The 22,297-nt window shown below is 46.3% G+C and overlaps 1 protein-coding gene across 1 annotated transcript in view; it reads left to right on the top strand.

Annotated features, from left to right (window-relative positions):
* slc24a3 (solute carrier family 24 member 3) overlaps positions 1–22,297 on the top strand; it is a 355,668-nt gene that overhangs the window by 303,821 nt on the left and 29,550 nt on the right. Inside the window, exons 7-11 of the mRNA XM_043696519.1 lie at positions 2,054–2,128; positions 11,873–11,898; positions 12,591–12,644; positions 13,939–14,075; positions 18,173–18,333. Of these exons, the coding sequence (XP_043552454.1) occupies positions 2,054–2,128; positions 11,873–11,898; positions 12,591–12,644; positions 13,939–14,075; positions 18,173–18,333 (453 nt within the window). The remainder of the gene's footprint in view (positions 1–2,053; positions 2,129–11,872; positions 11,899–12,590; positions 12,645–13,938; positions 14,076–18,172; positions 18,334–22,297) is intronic.

The following is a 22,297-nucleotide window of genomic DNA, read 5'->3' on the forward strand; positions in this document are numbered from 1 at the left end:
ACAAAAATACAGAGACACACACAGAAATACAGACCCACGCACAGAAATACAGAGACACACAGAAATACAGAGAGACACGCACAGAAATACAGAGATACACAGACAGAAACACATTTAGACACACACACGCACACACACATGCAGAAATACAGAGACACACACAGAAGCACAGACACACACACAAACACCAAGATTAATACATAAACACACACATGGAAACACAGACACACAAGCTACACATGGAAACAGGCACACAAAATACACTTGGAAACGCAGACAGGCACACACATGCAGAAACACAGATGTATGGAAGCACGGTACGGTGGCACAGTGGGCGGCACGGTGGCGCAGTGGTTAGCACTGCTGCCTCACAGCGCCAGAGACCCAGGTTCAATTCTCTGCCTCAGGCAAATGTCTGTGTGGAGTTTGCACATTCTCCCTGTGTCTGCGTGGGTTTACTCCGGGTGCCCCGGTTTCCTCCCACAATCCAAAAATGTACACGTTAGGTGGATTGGCCATGCTAAATTGCCTGTAGTATTAGGTGAAGGGGTAAATGTAGAGGAATGGATCTGGGTGGGTTGCTCTTCGGAGGGTCAGTGTGGACTTGTTGGGCCGAAGGGCCTGTTTCCACACTGTAAGTAATCTAATCTAATCTAATCATAGACAGGCACACATGTACACACACAAGCGTGCAGACACACACACAGGATAGACATGATGTGCACACACATACATATACCCCCAACCTCCAGAGGCTAAGCATCATGGTAGTCCTAGACTGCTATTAAATAATGAGAGGGGTTTCAGAGATGGGTTTCATGGAGTGGGAGTTGCATGGAGACTTGGTTCAGGAGCGAGGGCTAGAGGTAACTTTCACCAACCCCAACTTCCCAATGTCTGCCACTGGTCACCTTCATTTGAGAGGCCTCCCTCTGCAACCATCCTCTCTTTCCCACCAGCTCTGATGTTCTTCAGCCTGGCTAGTTACACTTTTCATGTTGCCTTCTGCTTCATATTATCAGTCAAACATAGGAAATGCAATGTAACATCAATTGTATAATTTATCGTTGAGAGTTGGTTAGCTCAGTTGGCTGGATGGCTGGTTTGTGATGCCGATGGTTGAGTTCCTGCACTGACAGGGGTTACCATGAAGACCCCACATTCTCAGCCGTACCCCTGACTTGAGGCACGGTGACCCTCACATTCAACTCTGATGAGAGTCATGATGTGGAGGAGCTGGTGTTGGACTGGGGTGGACAAAGTTAACAATCCCACAACACCAGGTTATAGTCCAACAGGTTTAATTGGAAGCAGTAGCTTTCGGAGCGTCGCTCCTTCATCAGGTGGTTGTGGAGAGTAACATTGGAAGACACAGAATTCATAGCAAAAGTTTACAGTGTGATGTAACTGAAATTATATATTGAAAAATACCTGGGTTGTTTGTTAAGTCTCTCATCTTTTTAGAATGACCATGTTGGTTTCAGTTCTTTCATATGTAAATTGCAAAACTTTTTTTAAAAGGTTACATTCTCAAGTTTGCAATTTAAATATGAAAGAACTGAAACCAACATGATCATTCTAAAAAGATAAGAGACTTAACAAACAACCTAGGTCATTTTCAATATATAATTTCAGTTACATCACACTGTAAACTTTTGCTATGAATTCTGCGTATTACAATCTTATTCTCCACAACCACCTGATGAAGGAGCAGCGCTCCGAAAGCTAGTGCTTCCAAATAAACCTGTTGGACTATAACCTGGTGTTGTGTGATTTTTAACTTTCCAATGACAGAGTAAGACTGCACTGATTTTACCTTCAATCCAACTTTAGGTGTAACTCACAGACATAACAACGAGTGTGTTTAGGGTTTCTCCATTTAAGAAGGTGTTACGTGTAATCTTACAGGCAATTCTGTTCAAGAACATGAGTGCCATGTTACTCAGCAAACCACCTTGTGTTATCCCAGTTCAGGGAGCCATTGCTTACAGTGTTGAGATTTGACTTGTTTGGATAGTAAGTAACATGTTCTCTCTGCTGTATCTACTGACAGGTGGTGCCATTGACGTGGTGGTCATTGATCAGAGATTCCACTTACTACACCTTATCGGTGATGGCGCTCATTTTGGTAAGAATATCATCGGGTTTTGTCTCAAAAGGTGGGAAAAGTGTCGGGAGATGCTTCCGAGCGTTGGGAGGGTAGTGGGATATAACCAGGTGAGAAGGGGCTGTCCTGTCTCCAGTCTCCTGGATCAATAACTACAGATCTTTAAGCACTCAGCATGGGGCTGTATCTCTCTTCAATTAACCATGTACATTAACTGGTTGATTTGATTTGATTTATTGTAGTGACATGTACCGAAGTGCAGTGACAAGTTTTGTTTTGCGAACTGTGCGAGCAGCAACAAAGAGCATAGGGTGCTCAGACAGAGTGAGGTACACAAGGTTCCATCTGCACAGGAAGCACATAAAGGAAGTTCGACATTTGATTTGAAGTTAGGGAGGTTCAATCAGCAGTCTAATAACGGCAGGGAAGAAGCAGGTCTTGAACCTGTTGGTGCGTGTGTTCAGACTTTAGTATCTTCTGGAAAAGCACAGCAGGTCAGGCAGCATCTGAGGAGCAGGAGAATGGACATCTCAGGTATCAGTCCGAGGATGAAGGGCTTATGCCCGAAACGTCGACTCTACAGCTCCTTGGATGCTGCCTGACCGGCTGTGCTTTTCCAGCACCACACTCCCGACTCTGATCTCCAGCATCTGCAGTCCTCACTTTCTCCTTCTGTATCTTCTGCCTGATGGAAGACGTTGTGGGAGAGCATTACCAGGGTGGGAGGGGTCTTTGATGATGTCGGCAGCCCTTCTGCGGTAGCGAGACTTGTAGATGGAGACCATGGATAGGAGGTTGGCTTGCGAGATGGTCTGGGCTGTGTACACAACCTTCTGCAGTTTCTTCTGGTCCTGGGCAAAGCAGTTGCCATATCAAGCCATTATGTACCCAGAAAGGATGTTTTCTATGGTGCATCTGTCCAAGTTAGCAAGAGTGCTTATGGGCATGTCGAATTTCCTCAGCCTCCTCAGGGAGTGGGGAATAACCCGTCTCATTCCTGACTTGTTCCTTATAGATGAGGGACAGGCTTTGAGGAGTCAGGAGGTGAGTTACCTGCTGCAGGGTTCCCAGCCTCTGACCTGCTCTTATGGCCATTATAATATTATGGCTAGGCTTGATCAGTTTCAGGTTGATGGTAACCCGCAGGGAGTTGACTGTGTGGGATTCAGTGATGGTAATGCCTTTAAATTGTCAAGGTGCAGTAGTTTGATTCTTTCTTGCTGGAGATGGTGATTACCTGGCATTTATTGACATGAATATTACATGTCACTTGTCAGCACAAGCCTCACAGTGGCTCAGTGGTTAGCACTGCTGCTTCACAGCGCCAGGGACCTGGGTTCGATTCCCACCTCGGGTGACTGTGTGGAGTTTGCACATTCTCCCCGTGTCTGCGTGGGTTTCCTCCAGGTGCTCCGGTTTCCTCCCACAGTCCAACGATGCGCAGGTTAGTTGGATTGGCCAGGCTAAATTGCCCACAGTGTTCAGGGAAATGTAGATTTGGCGAGGGGGTAATGGGTCTGGGTGGGATGCTCTTTGGAGGGTCAGTGTGGACTTGTTGGGCCAAATGGCCTGTTTCCACACTGTACGATCTAAGCCTGGCTATTGTCCTGATCTTATTGTATTGAACATGGACTGCTTCAGTGTCTGAGGAGTCGTGAATGGTGCTGAACATTGTGCGATCGTTGATGAACATCCCCATTTTTGACCTCATGATCGAAGGAAGGTCATTGATGAAAGCAGCTGAAGATAGTTGGGCCTAGGGAGTTATTCTGAGGAACTTCTGCAGAGATACCCTGGAGCTGAGATGACTGACCTCCAACAACCACATCCATCTTCCAAAGTGCCAGGTATGACTCCAACCCCAACCAGTGAAGACTTTGCCCTTGATGCCCATCAATTCCAGTTTCCCTCAGGCCCTTCATGCCACACTTGATGTCAAGGGCTGTCATTCTCACCTCACTCTCACTCTGCAATTCATCTCTTTTGACCAAAGCTGAGACTGGCAGCTGAGTGATCATGGTGGAACCCAAACTGGGAATCACTGGGTAGATTATTGCTCTGCTTGACAAAGCGGCCCACTTGGTTGGCATCACATCCTAGTGACCTAGGCCCAACCATCCATTCAGCACCCACTGCCTCCACTACTGACACTCAGTAGCAGCAGTGTGTACCATCTACAAGATGCACTCCAGAAATCGACCGCAGCTCCTCAGACAGCACCTTCCAAACCCACAACCACTTCCGCCTGGAAGGGCAAGGGCAGCAGATCCATGGGAACGCCACCACCATTGGACGGCACGGTGGCACAGTGGTTAGCACTGGTTCAATTCCCGCCTCAGGCGACTGACTGTGTGGAGTTTGCACATTCTCCCCGTGTCTGCGTGGGTTTCCTCCGGGTGCTCCAGTTTCCTCCCACAGTCCAAAAATGTGCAGGTTAGGTGAATTGACCATGCTAAATTGCCCGTAATGTTAGGTGAAGGGGTAAATGTAGGGGAATGGGTCTGGGTGGGTTGCTCTTCGGAGGGTTGGTGTGGACTTGTTGGGCCAAAGGGCCTGTTTCCACACTGTAAGTAATCTAATCTAATCTAATCTAATCTGCGGGTTCCCCTCCACATCACTTACCATCCTGACTTGGAAATATCTCACCGTTCCTTGACTGTCGCTGGGTTGAAATCCTGGAGTTCCCTCCCTCAGGACATTGTGGGTCCACCTACAGCATGTGAACTGCAGCGGTTCAAGAAGACAGCTCACCACCACCTTCTCAAGGGGCAACTAGGGACGGGCAATAAATGCTGGGCCCAGTCGGCGATGCCCACATCCCACAAGTGAATAAATAATGCGAGTGCCAGGATAATGGTAGACAAACTAGATAAACCTCTTTTACCCAGCAATTACCCAGCCAGTTCGTATTATCTGTTGTAAAGATTGACAGAGAATTTTACAACACGAATGCTTGACCAATAGGGCAAGTTTTGAGGAATGTCTGAAATGAGGAAAGTGATGCGGAGACAGTGAGATTGAAGAAGGTAATTCCAGAGCTCAGGAGCTGGGCAGCTGAAGGCAAGACAACCAATGCTGGAGTAATTCACGTGAGGGATATCTATGAAGTCAGAACTGGGACGAGGGTTGTGGGACTGGAGGAGGCTACAAGGGGTAGGAAGGGAATGGAGGCCTGAGAGGAAAGCAGCTGCAGCCAATTTGGCACCCAGTGTTGGTGAGCAAGCACAGAGGGGAATGTGTGAATGGGACTTCACTTGTGTTATGATACAGACGGCAGCATTTCCAACTGCAGTGTTATATTGGGAGGGCCTCAGCTGGAAGTCAGGCATGAAGGCCGCAAGGCTGTGGCTGAAGGTTTTGGCAGCAGATCAGCTCAGACAGCGTTAGGGAAGTAAGGGACTCGGAAACTTTGATTTCACAATCTTCTATAGCACCTGCCAAACCCGTTGAAAGACCTACAAAAGCACAGGAGCTGAAGGGGTTAAAAGCTCAAATTTGTTGACTGCACCCTGGAGTTTGAGTGCCATCTGGTGGTTATTCTCCATGTCTGCAAGATTGTTATGTTGTTGCTGGAAATTGGGGGCTCATTCATTGTGTTAGTTTTCAATCTTGACTGCACTATTGCAGATCAGTCTCGACACAGGAATGATTGACAGTTCCTCAGCTGATCTATAACGGTGAACATGCTGCATTTTAATCATGCCTTCCACACTGAAGAATAGAATATGCAACGAACTGACATAAAGAAAACATTGCGTATTGATGTCTTTACTCAGAAAAAGGTCCAGTTTTCCGTGAGGAAGTGAAAATCATGCGCTCTTAAACGCTTTCAACTGAAAATATATTTGAGGTCCTCATAAAAGTACTCAAGTACAGCAGGAGGCCATTTCAGTCCCTCTGGGCTCTGAGCTACACCAATGACTTAGATTATAACTGATCCACACATCAATGCCATTTACTCTGCTTTGCTCCATATCTCTTGATATTGTCAGTTACCCGAAATTCTGTTGATAGCCCAGCCTGTCCCTCAAGATACAAAGCCTTTTGTGGGAGAGAATTCTGAATTTCCACTGTCCATTTGTGTGAATATGTGCTTCCTAGGCTTACCCTTGAATGAGCTGAAAATGTGTTGCTGGAAAAGCGCAGCAGGTCAGGCAGCATCCAGGGAACAGGAGAATCGACGTTTCGGGCATAAGCCCTTCTTCAGGAAGCTTACTGTCTTTAATTTCCGATATGGCTAGGAAGAACTGTTTGTTTAGTTTATGGATCCTTCTGTGGATGAAGAACAGTAGAGGTCCTTTGCAGGTCTGTGAGAGTGTTGTCCTGAGCTGGGGTAGATCGAGTTGCAGGGAATGTAGGGAGCGACGCATGGCTGCAAGCGTGGAGCGAAGGATCCGGAGGGACGTCTGTTGCTGGAGGCTTCGGATTTGTTGTAGGTACTGGTTGTCCTGGTTGGGTCCAAGTTTGGTTGGTCGGAACATAATCCGGAGTCCGTGTGGGATAAGTCGGTTCCGTAGGCAGGTGCTGAGGAAGGAGATATGGCTGTGGTAGCGAGTCTGTTTGAGAATGTGGCTGAAGAGCTTCTGTGCAGAGGAGATGACCTGGGGGGTGCAGTGAGAGAGGGACTCACTGAAATCTTTGTAGAGGGAGGAAGAGAGCTTCTTCAAGGAAGGCATCCTTGTAAGAGGATTCGCAGTAGGTTGAAGTCTTTGAGGAGAAAGTGAGGACTGCAGATGCTGGCGATCAGAGATGGAAATGTGTTGCTGGAAAAGCACAGCAGGTCAGGCAGCATCCAGGGAACAGGAGAATCGATGTTTCGGGCATAAGCCCTTCTTCAGGAATGACCTCGCGTCAGAATTAAGCAGTATTTTCCTAATTCTTGATATCCCCAGTCAGAAGAAGTAGTAGTTTTTTTTTAAGGTATAAAATCATGTTCTATACCCCTCAATGTTCATGTGGTCAAGAAAATAGAAGCCATATTTGCGTAACTGTGTCCTTGACAGCTAATCCTCTGAACCCTGGTATAGTCCTTCACTTTTTTAACGTTCCATAGTGTAGATGCTACTAAATGTGTGCCATTTAATTCTTTTGTCTGTATCTAAGAACGTGAGAAGTGGGAAATGGTGTAAGCCAACAACCTCTTAAGTCTGCTCCAATACAATATGGCTGACCTCCAGCCTCAACACATTTCTGTCCACTGTTCATATCCCATGAGTCCATGGGAAACCAAATAGCAAGTATCTTAATCTTGAATATGTTCTATCATGGAGCATCCACGGACATAGAACACCAAAGATTCACATTCCCACTGAATGAAGAAATCTTCCCTCATCTCGATCCTTGATGATTGACCTGCTTATCCTGAGCCTGTGCCTCTGTGTTCCAGATTCCGCAATAGTTGCCCTAACCTCTCAGTGTCTTGCTTAGCCTTCAGAACCTTCTCCATTTCAATCAGAGCACCTCGAATTCTTCTAAATTCCAGTGAGCTCCGGCCCAGTTTGCTCAGCTTCTCAGCATTGGGCAAGCCCAACTGTGTCAGGAGCCAAGGTAATGAACCTTCAGTGCCCCATCTCCACAGTATGTAAATCCTTCAATAGATACAAAGATCAAAACTGCACTCCAAGTGCAAGAACTCCTTGTATCTGTCCACTTGCAGTAAAGGCGAAAGTGAGAACTGCAGATGCTGGAGATTAGAGTCGAGAGAATGGTCCTGGAAAAGCACAGCAGGTCAGGCAGCATCTGAGGAGCAGGAAAATCGACGTTTTGGGCAAAAGCCCTTCATCAGGAATGAAGTCAAGACCAATTTGGTGTTTGCCCTCAAATAAAATCAAAACATGATGGATGCTGGAAATCTGAAATAAACACAGGAAGTGCTGGAGAAAACCAGGTCTAGCAGCACCTAGAAAAGACACATATTGGTCGACAGTGCATAACTCACCTCCCCTCCAACTCCCCGCCACAAAGATATCCTGTCCACCATCTACAAGGCACAAGGCAGGAGTGTGATGGAACACTCCCCACTTGCCTGGAAAAGCACAGCAGGTCAGGCTGCATCACTCAAGAAGTTTGACACTGTCCAGGACAAAGCAGCCAGCTTAATTGGCACCATATCCACTCTCTCCACTACTGATGCTCAGTGTGTGTACTATCTACAAGATGCACTGCAAATATTTGCCAAAAATCCTCAGATAGCACCTTCCAGACCCACAACCTTGTCCATCTAGAAGGACAAAGGAGGCAGATACATGGGAACACCACCACCTTCAAGTTCCCCTCCAAGCCACTCACTATCCTGACGTAGAAACATATCACTGTTCCTTCAGTGTCGCTGGGTCAAAATCCTGGAATTCCCTCCCTAAGGGCATTGTGGGTCAATCTATGGCAGGTGGACTGCCACGGCTCAAGATGGCAGCTCACCACCACCTTCTCAAGGGCAACTAGGGACGGGCAATAAATGCTGAGCAACCAATGACACCCATGTCCCGTGTATGAATAAAAATGAATAAATGGACAAGTGAAGGATATAAATGATCACTTTGAAATTCAAACTGCAGTGGTTAAACCAGAAAAACAATGAACAGAATAAGAGAAAATCAATTCCTATTAGTTGTGGAGCTAATTGCTACCACTTATTGATTTGACCCAGACTTTGTGGCTAGGTGTAATGAGTTTGGAATCATAGAATCCCTACAGTGTGGAAACAAGACATTCAACCCATCTAGTCCATACCAACCTTCTGAAGAGCATCCCAGCCAGACCTTATCTCTATAATCCTGCATTTGTCATGGAGAATGCACTGAATCTGCCCATCTTTAGACAGTGGGAGGAAAGCAGAGGACCCCAGCACAGACATGGGGAGAATGTGCAAGCTCCAACAGACAGTTGCCTGAGGGTGGAATCGAACCCAGGTCCTTGGTGCTGTGAGGCAGCAGTGCTAACCACTGAACCATCCTAAACGATTAGCTGATTGTGGAGAGACCACAGTCAGCATGAGCCCTTTGATCTGCTAAGGTCCAATATCCACAAAACAAACATGGAGTTTGCATTTATATAGTGACTTTCCCATCCTCAGGCTCTCCCAGAGTATTTAATCATCAACGAAAACTGTTCTTTGCCTGCTAGGGAGCACGGTGCGATCCCACATGGTGCCTGGACCATCTGTTTAGCTGATGCTGTTTGAGAGATAAAGATGTGTTAGTATACCTGAGAGAACAGTCTTGCTCTTCAATAAAGCAGGACATGAGATCTTAATGAGAGGGTGAAGGGATCCTCAGTTTAATATCTTGGGTAAACTACAACAGTTCGGACACTGCAACCCTCTCTTAGGACCACACTGAGTTATTCTGCCTGGCCTTTGAGCTGAACAGAGTGGAGTGGAATCAAACCCACAAATTTATGACGTTGAGGTGAAAGCATATCCCCCACAACCAAGGCTAACCACAGCAGAGGGACAGGCACTGTGCTTTGGCGGGGTGCTCTTGCACGCACACTCATCAGAGAATGACAACAGGTACATGACAAACCAATGCATTGATGCGCCAGAAAAATGGCTGCTGTATTTTGACATGAATCTGCATTTACTAGCTGATGGTAAAGCTGATACACAACAGAATAGGATTCACTCACTCCCACACTCCTTCTGCTGCCTGACTGTTGGGGTTATAAAATGCGCTGACCCCAGTATCGGCTGAAAGATAAAATCAAACCAAAGCAGCACACCGTGACTCACTGGTCACATCATTTGTGGCCTCACTAGACACATGTTACGAATTACCATCCAAAGTTTCATGATGGTGATGTGAGTAAATAATGTAAGTGTCAGACCCACTCAGTTCATATCAACACGGGGGAGTGTCCTACACTCTCAACATGTGAACACGGGGGAGTAACCTACACCCTCTCTACATGTGAACACGGGGGAGTAACCTACACCCTCTCTACATGTGAACACGGGGAGTAACCTACACCCTCTCTACATGTGAACACGGGGGAGTAACCTACACCATCTCTACATGTGAACACGGGGGAGTGTCCTACACCCTCTCTACATGTGAACACGGGGAGTAACCTACACCCTCTCTACATGTGAACACGGGGGAGTAACCTACACCCTCTCTACATGTGAACACGGGGGAGTGTCCTACACCCTCTCTACATGTGAACACGGGGAGTAACCTACACCCTCTCTACATGTGAACACGGGGGAGTAACCTACACCCTCTCTACATGTGAACATGGGGAGCAACCTACACCCTCTCTAGATGTGAACACGGGGAGTAACCTACACCCTCTCTACATGTGAACACGGGGGAGTAACCTACACCCTCTCTACATGTGACCACAGGGAGTAACCTACACCCTCTCTACATGTGACCACAGGGAGTAACCTACTTCCTCTCTACATGGGAACACGGGGGGAGTAGCCTACACCCTCTCTACATGTGAACACGGGGGAGTAACCTACACCCTCTCTACATGTGAACACGGGGAGTAACCTACTTCCTCTCTACATGTGAACACGGGGAGTAACCTACTTCCTCTCTACATGTGAACACGGGGGGAGTAACCTACACCCTCTCTACATGTGAACACGGGGGGAGTAACCTACTTCCTCTCTACATGTGAACACGGGGGAGTAACCTACACCCTCTCTACATGTGAACACGGGGGAGTGTCCTACACCCTCTCTACTTTTGAACATGGGGGAGTGTCCTACGCACTCTCTACATGTGAACACGGGGGAGTGTCCTACACTCTCTCTACATGTGAACATGGCGGGAAGTAACCTACACCCTCTCTACATGTGAACACAGGAGAGTAACCTACACCCTCTCTACATGTGAACACAGGGGAGTAACCTACACCCTCTCTACATGTGAACACAGGGGATTAACCTACACCCTCTCTACATATGAACACGGGGGAGTAACCTACACCCTCTGTACATGTGAACACAGGGGAGTAACCTACACCCTCTCTACATGTGAACACAGGGGAGTAACCTACACCCTCTCTACATGTGAACACAGGGGGGGGTGACCTACACCCTCTCTACATGTGAACATTGGGGGAGTGTCCTACACCCTCTCTACATGTGAACACGGGGGAGTAACCAACACCCTCTCTATATGTGAACATTGGTGGATTAAGCAACACACTGCCTACACGTGAACACAGGGGAGTATCCAACACGCACTCTACATGTGAACAAGGGGGGGGAGTAACCTACACCCTCTCGACACATGAACACAGGGGAGTGTCCTACACGCTCTCTACATGTGAACACGGGGGGCTGGGTGTAACCTACACCCTCTCTACATGTGAACACTGGGGAGTAACCTACACCTTCTCTAAATGTGAACATTGGGGGAGTGTCCTACACCCTCTCTACATGTGAACACGGGGAGTAACCTACACCCTCTCTACATGTGAACACTGGGGAGTAACCTACACCCTCTCTACATGTGAACACGGGGGGAGTAACCTACACACTGTCTACATGTGAACACGGGGTGAGTAACCTACACCCTCCCTACATGTGAACCTGGTACAGCAACCAAATAATCTAATCGCAGCAGCGACCTGCAAAAACCTGACTGCAGTGTGTAGCTTAAAGGTGTTCCTTTCCTTTAGGTAGTAACTAATTATTGTTGCTGAAGCCTTGCTTAGTTTAATCAGGAATTAATTCTCTGCTTGAATTTGAAATAATGCGAAATGGTATAGCTCCTGCACAAATTAAATCTTTTTCGTTTTGTTTTTCCCCAGATTATTTATGATGAAAAAGTATCTTGGTGAGTGCCGAATAATCAGAATTTCTCTTCCACAGTTCAATGTTCCTTACTAATCGAGCACATCAATTCACGAGAAAAGGAAAACACAGACAGTTCTTACGAAGATGCAGAAAAAAGAAACTATCCTATTTCGGAAATAGATTTAAGAATACATTTGCTCCATTTTAGTTTTTTGTGTGCACGCAGCAACATATACCTTTCCAAATGCAATCAATCTCATCCAGCTGTAAAATACACTTCCACTTCACCCTCGTCATCATTACTGCTCACTCCCTTCCCCGCTCACCAATATTCCCCTCTCCTTCATCCCTCATCCATTCTATCTCTTCACCCTCATCTTCAGTACTGCTCACTCCCTTCCCCCCTCACCAATATTCCCATCTCCTTCGCCCCTCATTCATTCTATCTCTCCCTCTCCTCCATCAGTCCTCCTCACCCCCTCCCCATGCAGCAATAACTCCTTACTCCTCTCCCTGTCCCCTCATCTGTACATTTCCCTCACCGGCCCTCACTCCTCATCAATACTCCCTCACTGACACTCTCTAATTCCCCATCAACACTCCACACACACCAATCATTATTTGAAGTTTTCTTGTGTCACTGACCTTTAGAAATGGCTGTTTATTTCGAGGTTAGCACGGTAAAGTGTTTGAGCGATTAATCCCGGGCATGTTTTTATTTCCTCCATTCAGGTGGGAATCTCTGGTGTTGATATCAATGTATGCCGTCTACATTGTGATTATGAAGTGAGTACAGATTTTTCCACAGCTGGAGCTGTGATGGGGATATTCCGCTGAATCGAGCATTATTGTGGTGGGAGCACTCTGCAAGCACTCTTTGTATTTGACTTTGTATCTTAACTGTCCACTGAAATGGGCCCGCAAGTATTCAGTTTGGGTTCAAATAGGGATGGGTAACAATTGCTGGCCTGACCATTGGTGACCACATTGTACAGAAGAAGAAAGTCAATAATATCTGTCATGTCGCTACCAGTCATCCATTACGTCAGAGATTAAACGACTTGCACAAGCAAAACAGGTCTTGGTTATTTGCTTTATACACGTACAGTCAGTTGATTTGTCAATCCCGATCTCAGGCAGTCAGTGAAATAAGAACCAAGGCACTTTTCTTTGTGGATAGAGGTTATCGCCTACTCAATCCTTCACACCCTGGAGGCATTGGTACGGATTTATGTACTCAGGCAATTAATAGCGGCACGATGGCTCAGTGGTTAGCACTGCGCCTCACCGCATCAGAGACCTGGGTTCGATTGTCTGTGTGGAGTTTGCACATTCTCTCTGTGTCTGCATGGGTTTCCTCCCCAGTCCAAAGATGTGCAGGATTGGCCATGTCAGTCTTAGTTAACTGATTAAACTCAAACCTGACAAGGTTGGTCTGGGCAAGGCCATGGGTTTGGGTGTCTCCACGACCCTTTCCAATTAAAAAATGTGTGAACGTATTCCTGTTGCCCACAAAGAACCGGACCCTGTGTGTGAATGCGCGTAGCTGCAGCATGTGCAAATGAATCACACTATAGGCCTGACTGACGATTTCAATTTGCTTTCCCAATGTAATTCTTAATCCACTCCTGGTCAAAGGTTTGCCTGTAGGAAAGGTTGCATTTCACTCGTGTGTGAAGCCCAATGGCTGTGACTTACAGTTAGGAAATGGTCCAGAGCTTTGACATTATCCCCTGAGGGATGGGGAGGTGAAGCAGGGTTGAGACATTGGGGCACTCAGAGTGAGACATAGGGTTACTATTTGGGAATTGGGCTGACTACAATACGCTGTACAGTGCACCACCCTGCAAAAACTGGTCAACAACACCATCCCATTTCACTCAGAAGAAGAGAGTCGTGTAATATCTCCCTGAAACCCTCCCCGCTGTTTCACAACAATGAAATATGCACGGTATCACTTCACAAGGGTTGTGGAAACACGCATTTGAATTAGTTTCAAGGTGTAAGCTTCTGCCTTTAAAGATATCTAATGAAGAGTGATGCTGTGATCTTCACTAATGGCTGCTCTAATGGGTGTCAGGTTCAACAGCGTGATGCAGATTTATTTTGAAAATAAATGGAAGAAGACTTCTGTGAACATGGCAAATGGAAATGCAAATAATACCGAAATGGACGATAACAGCAACTGTGACGCAACCGTGGTCTTACTGAAGAAAGGTACGGTTCAAATTACCTATTATTTACTATCCATGCTACTTAACTCTGTGATCTGCCTATATTGCTCACAAGACAAAGCGTTTCAGTGTGCCTCGGTACACGTGACAATAATTCAATTCAATTCAATTCAGATTCTATGTACTGGAGGCAACCTCTTGGTAAATTTCATGCTCAACGATGCCTCATTTTCAGCCTGGCCCCTCACACTAAAGGATGCACTTTACCAAGAGGTGCTTAATATGTGCAATTACTTGACTTTATGGGATGTGAATATTGTGGGCTAGACCAACACCTTTTGCCCATTCCCCCAGCCGTCCGAAGGGCAGTTAAGAGTCAACCTCCCAACAGGATACAGACATTAACTTTGACTGTGGAAAATGGGGCCAGAGAAATGAAGTCAGCTCTACTTGGGGGACAGGGAGCTGCAGTAACCACGCATATCATGTGGCAGGGTGGAGTTCTCTTCCCTATGTTGCCGATTGGCCCTCAGTAACGCAATTCAGAGTCTGAACAAGCAAGTGAATACAAACACACACAGAGACAGATGCCAGCATGCGCACAAACAAACAGACACGCACACACACATGCAGACACGCACACGCACGCGCACGCACACACAGGACACACACACAGACAGACATACACGCACACAAACACACACACACCCAAAAAGGACAGACACGGGCACATACACATAGATACACACACACACGCAGACACATACACAGACACATGCACATACGTTCACAAAAACGGACACACACACGTAAAGATGGACACACATACATGCACACACAGACAGACATGCATGCACACGCACATAGCCAAACATGGACACACGCACACACACAAACACGGACACATACACAGGGACACACGCACACACACACTCAGGGGTACACACACACACACAAACGTTCTTGGAAGAGAGTTTTTGTTTAGAGACCTTTTTGCAAAAAAACGCAAATGAAAAAGAAGTCAGAAATATTGTACATCGTGTAGTTTGTGCATACGACATTGTATCGGAAAATAGGAACCCGTACAGATCTGCCTTTAAAAAACAGTCCGTGCCTGTATGAACAATACAAGAGTCAACCACATTGCTGTGGATCTGCAGATAAATGTAAGGCAGGCCTGACCAGATGAGGATGGCAGATTTTGTTCCCTAAAGGACATTAGTGGACTAGATGGATTTTATGACAATTGGCGATGGACACACAGTCACCATTGGGCTGGCTTTTTAATCTCAGATTTTATTGAATTCACATTTCATCATCTGCCATGGTAAGATTTGATCCCATGTCACCAGAGCATTAGCCTGGGGTTCTAGATTATAACTGCAGTCACATTGTCACCATACTCCACCTCTCCGAAAGAGAAGTTTAGTGGAATGGAGGGAGACAGCAGAGAGAATTGATTAATTGGCAGTTCCACAAAACAGGAACAGGACTGGCTTCAGATGAGAGGTGAGGGGGCATAGTGAAAGAACAATTGCCTGTGCCTTTTTCATTGATACCCCAAGCCCATTAGCACTGCTGCTTCACAGCACCAGGGATCTGGGTTCAATGCCACCTTCGAGCGACTACCTGCATGGAATTTGCACATTCCATTCGTGTCCGCGTGGGTTTCCTCCCAAAGATAGGCGGATTAGGTGGATTGGCTTTGTTAAATTGGCCATAGTGTCCAGGGACATGCAGGCGTGGTGGGTTAGCCTTGGTAAATGCAAGGGCTACAGGGATAGGTTGGGTGTGAGTGGGTGCTGTTTGGTGGTTGGTGGAGCCGATGGGCTGAATGGCCCTGCTTGTACACTGTAGGATTCGATCATTTATGGCAGAAGGACTAGAAAGGGAGGAGAGGCAGAGCTGGGCAACGAAAGGTGACATGGTGGATAGCAGCAATGACCATCACTAAAAGAATAGGGAGGGATAATGACTAGCGGAGTTGAGGAGATGACCAGGAGCAGTGACAGCATCTGGCAAGATGTGGGTTTGGGAATTGATGTTGGATTGCGCTGGCTGCTGGGAATTTTGCAGAATCTGAGCAAGTGGCTGATGAATCAGTGATAGAATCAGTGGAAAGGGAACCCAATCTGTGATGAGAGCTAAACGTTCTGATCTTCCCAAAGCAGGCCAGGATTCAACTTTGACTCGATTGTGATGTGACGTCACTGACACAGTCTGCCAACACTGAGCTGGTCACCAGAAGGTGGTGACTGACAGAGAGGTGGAGCTGGGTACTGACAACATGCAAGTCAATGCTGACTTGGTCCCTGCCAATAATGGTGCCAAGTGATGTGATGTTGATGCTAAACAGGACAGAATGGATCCGTTGGGAATTCTCGAAGCAACTGGACACAACAGAGCTAAGAAACACAGGAGATGCACTGGGCTGGGTTTGGGTGGGTGGGCAGGTGTTAAGCCAGACAGGGGCAGGCTGATAGAGCTGGATAACAGCAGAGTGAGGTGACCCTGAGCACCACAAAGAGGAAGGACAATGTTAACCGACAATTGGTTGCAGTTACGCAGAATGTCAGTCACGGTTTCAGATTTATAAATCAGATGGAAGCCAGACAGAAGGACTTCAATGTGGAAGATTTGTTGAACGATTTTTTCAGGCTCACCTTGTTATAGGAAGGATATTGTTAAGCTGGAAAGGGTACAGAAGAGATTTATCAGGATGCTGCCTAGAAGGGGATGCCTTTGTTATCACACAAACTCAAGGTGTTCATGTCCCCTTGAACTGTCAGGTTAAATCATGGCCTAATTGGTAAAAGCTGAATACCAACAGTCCAGACGTGATGCTATGGTTCTTCACTTCTGTCATAGAATGGAAGAGGTTTGAGTTATAAGGCTGGGAACGTTTTCACTGGACCGTAGGCGGTTGAGGGGTGACCTTGGAGGGGTTTATAAAATTGTGAGGGGTATAGGTGAATGATGGTGGGTGTCTTTTCCCTGGGGTGGGGGATTTCAAGACTAGAGGGCATATTTTTAAGGTGAGAGGAGAAAGATTTAGAAAAGACAGGGGCAACTTTTTTTACACAGAGAGTGATTTGTGTATGGAATGAACTTCCAGGGGAAGTGGTGGATGCAGGTACAATTACAACATCTAAAACACATTTGGAGCAGCTCATGAAGAAGAAGTATTTGAAGGAATGTGGGCCAAGCACAGGCAGGTGGGCCTAGTTTAGTTTGGGAACATGGTCGACGTGGATAAAGTTTCAACTTTGATCTCCAGCATCTGCAGACCTCACTTTCTCCTCGAAGGAATGTGGGCCAAGCACAGGCAGGTGGGCCTAGTTTAGTTTGGGAACATGGTCGACGTGGACTGGTTGGACCGAAGGGCCTGTTTCCGTGCTATATGACTCTATGACTGTAAAGCAATGGTATGTTGCAATGGGAGATTTAAGGTGAAATAGTTACTGTTTGGGGATTGGTGGGTCAGTTTGCAAGTGGCATAGTGCCATGCTGCCAACAGTTAGAAAGTTAGAGTTGTCTGGAACATTGGGAGCACTCTCGCAAGCAAGGCAACAAGCAATGTCTGTTGAACTGACAGGGTGGAAGAGGAATCTGGGAACAGGAGAGAGGTTTTACTGGAAAGGCGATCTTGGAAAGTGTAGTGGGTAAGTGTAGGTCAGTCATCCTGACTAAAATGAGAGGGGAGAGTCAAGAATAAGGGGGTGGGAGACACTTAGTCAGTAGCAAGAGGATTTACAATAGTTGTCCAAAATTTCAAGGGTAGATGAGAACTTAATTTGCTCAGTGGATTGTTGTGATCCAGAACGCACTGACCGAAACACTCATAAAAACAGAATCAATAGGAATTTTCAAAAGGCTGGCGATATAAACAAATGGCAGGACTCTGATGAAAGTTCTGGGGAGTGAGTTGACTGGTTAAGATTACTAAACCACTGGAATCAAAAGCCTGAAGAAAGCCCAAAGCATGGTCAGTCAATGGTACAATGGATACATAAAATCCCACAGGGAGCCCAGTGTTTGGGCTGGCTATTTGAACTATGCTATCCAGCTAGTCCAGAATTTGTACAATTATTGGCAAGAGTTTTAACCGTGAGGCTTAAAGTTGTTATCTTTCTTTCACAGCCAACTTCTGCCGCAACTCCTCGGTGCTTATGGTGGACGAGCTGCTGTCAGCTTATCCACATCAGCTGTCTTTCTCTGAGGCCAGTTTAAGGATCATGATAACCAGTCACTTTGGACCCAAGACCCGGCTCAGCATGGCTAGTCGCATGCTCATCAATGAGGTACATTACTCCCATCGGTTAGCTACAACTGGACAGAGGGCTCGATCCATGTGTTAACAGGTCAAAGGGGATGAACTGTGCGTGCCATTGTTATCACACAAACTCAAGGTGTTCATGTCCCCTTGAACTGTCAGGTTAAATCATGGCCTAATTGGTAAAAGCTTAATACCAACAGTCCAGACGTTTTTTTCGCTTCTGTCATTTTCACTCACAATGGTTAACACTGCTGCCTTAGAGCACCAGGGGACTCGAGTTCGATTCCCACCTCAGGCAACTGTGTGGAGTTTGCACATTCTCCCCATGACTGTGTGGGTTTCCTCCCACAGTCCAAAGATGTGCAGATCAGGTGGATTGACCGTGCTAAATTGCCCCATAGTGTCCAATGGTGTGTAGGCTAGGTGGATGGGCCCCGGCTAATATGGGTACAGGGCACAATGCTATTCGATTGTTTGGTGCTGACTCGATAGGCCAAATGGTCTCTAACTGCATTTTTGGGATTCTGTGACATGCTTTCCTTCTTTAAAGAAGTTTGACCTTTAATCTTGCCTTTTCTTGTTTTACTGAGAATTGAGCCCGATCGTGACTGCTCTCGCAGCTGGTAGGAACAGAGATGGGTAGTGCTGGTAGGTGGGAGGGCGGGGGGAGCAGGAGGAGGTGAGTTAATAGGAGAGTGGGACCCTGGCATTCTGAGGGGCTGGGCAGCCAGTTAATGGCCATCTTAAAAGCTCAGTTAATGGCCATCTTAAAGACCCACCACATTATGGAGGCTGACAACTGAATGGAGGAGGTTTCCCTACAGCAACCAGGGTGACTGTCCAAACTAGGGGGTACACAGAGGGGGCAGCGATGACAATCCCTGTGATGCCAACCATCCCCTCAGGAGCATTTCTCCTCCAACCCTCAGCTGCCAGAACTCATCTTACTTCCATGGACTTATCAAGCCGAGTTCCTGAGGTGACCTTAACTGCCCCAGAGGTAACCACATCCTGTGGTGAGCTAGGGGTTCAGATCTGCTAGTCTTATGATTGGGCCTACAGCATCAGGGCTTCCTAGCCCAGGACCTATGTTTTGCTGCCATATCGTGGTACTGATGCTCACAATAAAATTCAGGCCCAGGCTCTTGTTGCAATCCTGCTCTGAGATGACATCTTTGTTGAGAACACACATATATTTATGGATTATGAGAACTGGACTATTGACATGATCAAATGTTACTGGGTTACCAAGGTTCTATCATGTGACCGCTTGGAACTGGGATTCAGGTCAGGTGGAGATGCTCGGACTCGTGGGCAAAGCCTTAGAATTAGAGGGGGTCAATTTAAAATGGAAATGAGGAGACATTTCTTCAGTCAGAGAGTGGTGGGCCTGTGGAATTCACTGCCATGGAGCTCAGTGGAGGCCGGGACTTTAAATGTCTTCAAGGCAGAGATTGATAAATTCTTAATCTCTCAAGGAATTAAGGGATATGGCGAGAGTGCGGGCAAGTAGCGTTGAAATGCCCATCAGCCATGATTGAATGGCGGAGTAGACTTGATGGGCCGAATGGCCTTACCTCCACTCCTATTTTTTATGGTCTTATGGAACTGGAATGTCAAAAGGTTAAAGGTTACTTTGGTAGATTTGCTGTTTACAAAAAAGAACAAGTGACTTTGGAAAACAGAGTCCAGCAATTTGTTTTTTTTTAGAAAGAGATAAGGGTGGAGTTTTATTGCTTTAAATGTTGAACCAATGAACCTGGTAACCTCTAATAGATCTATGCAACCTCCACCTAGCAACAGCTTCTGGGCTGGGGTAATAGGTGTGCTTTTCAGTACACATTTAGAAGCTGTGGGCAGTTGCTGGAAAGGTTTTACGATGATGTAGAAGACTCTCTCAGTCAGAACCTCGAGCTAAAAGCAGCACTCTGTATATTTCTAATGTGAAGTAGTTTGGAGAAAAAAATGTTCATAAAATAATGAGGGGCATAGATAGAATTAATGGTAGTTGCCTTTTCCCAGGATGGGGGATTTTGAGACATTTGAGAGGAGAAAGATTTAACAAAGACATGAGGAGCAAATGTTTTTACACAGAGGGTGGTTCGTGTGTGGAATGAACTTCCTGAGGAACTGGTGGATCCGGGTACAGTTACAATGTTTCAAAGGCATTTGGATCGGTACATGAACAGGAAAGGTTTGGAGCGACATGGGCCAGGAGCAGGCAGGTGGGACTAGTTGAGTTTGAGATTATGTTCAGCATGGACTGGTTGGACTAAAGGGTCTGTTTCCATCACTCAATGACTATGTCAGGGCTCCTGATTATTTCTCAGCTAAATCCAAAATCTAGTCTGAAGACCTTCCAATATTCTGTGACTGTCGGCATTCGGATCTTGTCGGGAATTCAATTGTGAGAAATCAGCCCATTTTCAGAACTGAATTTGCCCCTTGACCAGAGGGATGTTGTGTTTTCTTTCCCCCTTTTGGTCTAATATTTTCCTTATCCTTACTGGCCGTATGGAGTCACATATGTCTTTGCACTGTTTGTAGGTGAATGCATGTTTGTGAGATTAAGGGGAGATATTTATTCACATATTTATTGATAACCAGATTGAAACATATGTTTGCCTGTAATAAACATGTCACAGTCATACAGCACAGAAACAGACCCTTCGGTCCAACTAGTCCATGCCAACTATGTTCCCAAACTAAACTAGTCCCAACTGGCTGCATTTGGCCCATATTCCTCCATAACTTCCCTCTTCATCTGGATGGGTACAGCAATAGGGAGGATTTAGAGGGATATGAGCCAAATCCTGGCAAATGGGACTAGATTAATTTAGGATATCTGATCAGCATGGACAAGTTGGACCAAAGGCTCTGTTTCTGTGCTGTACATCTCGATGACTCTATGAATCTATTGACTAACTTATCCAAATGTCTTTTAAATGTTGTTACTGTCTTTTTTCTTTCACCTTAAAAATGTGCCCCCTAGTCTTGAAATCCTGCATCCTCGGGAAAAGACCTTGGCTATTCATGCCCCTCATGATTTTATAAACCTCTAAACCCCTCAACTTCCTACACTCCAGTGAAAAAAGCCCCAGTCTCTCCAGCCTACTTTTATAACTCAAACTCTCCATTCCTGGCAACACCTTGGTAAATCTTTTCTGAACCCTCCCATAACAGGATGATCAGCACTACACACAGCACTCCAGAAGGGGCCTTAACAATGTCCGATACAATCTCAATTTGACGTTCCAACTTCTCTACTCAAATGTCTGAGCAATGAGAGCAAGCGTGCGAAACGCTTTCTTATTCACCATGTCTATTTGTGACACAAATTTCAAAGAATGAAAAACCTAACCTCCTGGGTCTCTCTCTCTCTCTCTCTCTGTCTGTTCTACAACACCACCCAGGAAAATCCTGGTGAAAATCTTTTTATGTTCCAGTTAAAAAGAGCAAGACCACCCCCCTATTGACCATTTGTGGTAATTGAATGAGCCGTGTTTGCTTTTGGTACTGCTTGTGGGGTAGTGGGGCTTGATTCCCAGCTCCCCTCTCTCACCAAAGACTTTGAGAATATAAGATGGCGAAGTGTTTGTCCAGTTATCTCACTCTGCTGCTTTCCCAGTTGCCGAACTGTTGACTTAGAGAACCAGGGAACACCAGATAGGGAACACAGGACTGTAAAGAAAATTGCCCTGGATCCTGTTTGTGAAGCAGGTGGCCCCTGAGACCAATAGAAGAAACCTCTTCCAAGTAGAGAAATTTGAAATGGATAGAGGGGGTTCATAATTAAAGTACCATGATTTAACAATAAGCAGGAAAGCTTTAAGATGAAGAATTTTAGATTACCTACAGTGTGGAAACAGGCCCTTTGGCCCAACAAGTTCACACTGACCCTCCAAAGAGCAACTCACCCCCCTCTGTGTAACGCACCTAACATTACGGGCAATTTAACATGGTCAGTTCACCTGAACTGCGGGAGGAAA

The sequence above is a fragment of the Chiloscyllium plagiosum genome, chromosome 9, assembly GCF_004010195.1.
Source record: "Chiloscyllium plagiosum isolate BGI_BamShark_2017 chromosome 9, ASM401019v2, whole genome shotgun sequence".
Lineage (NCBI taxonomy): Eukaryota > Metazoa > Chordata > Chondrichthyes > Orectolobiformes > Hemiscylliidae > Chiloscyllium > Chiloscyllium plagiosum.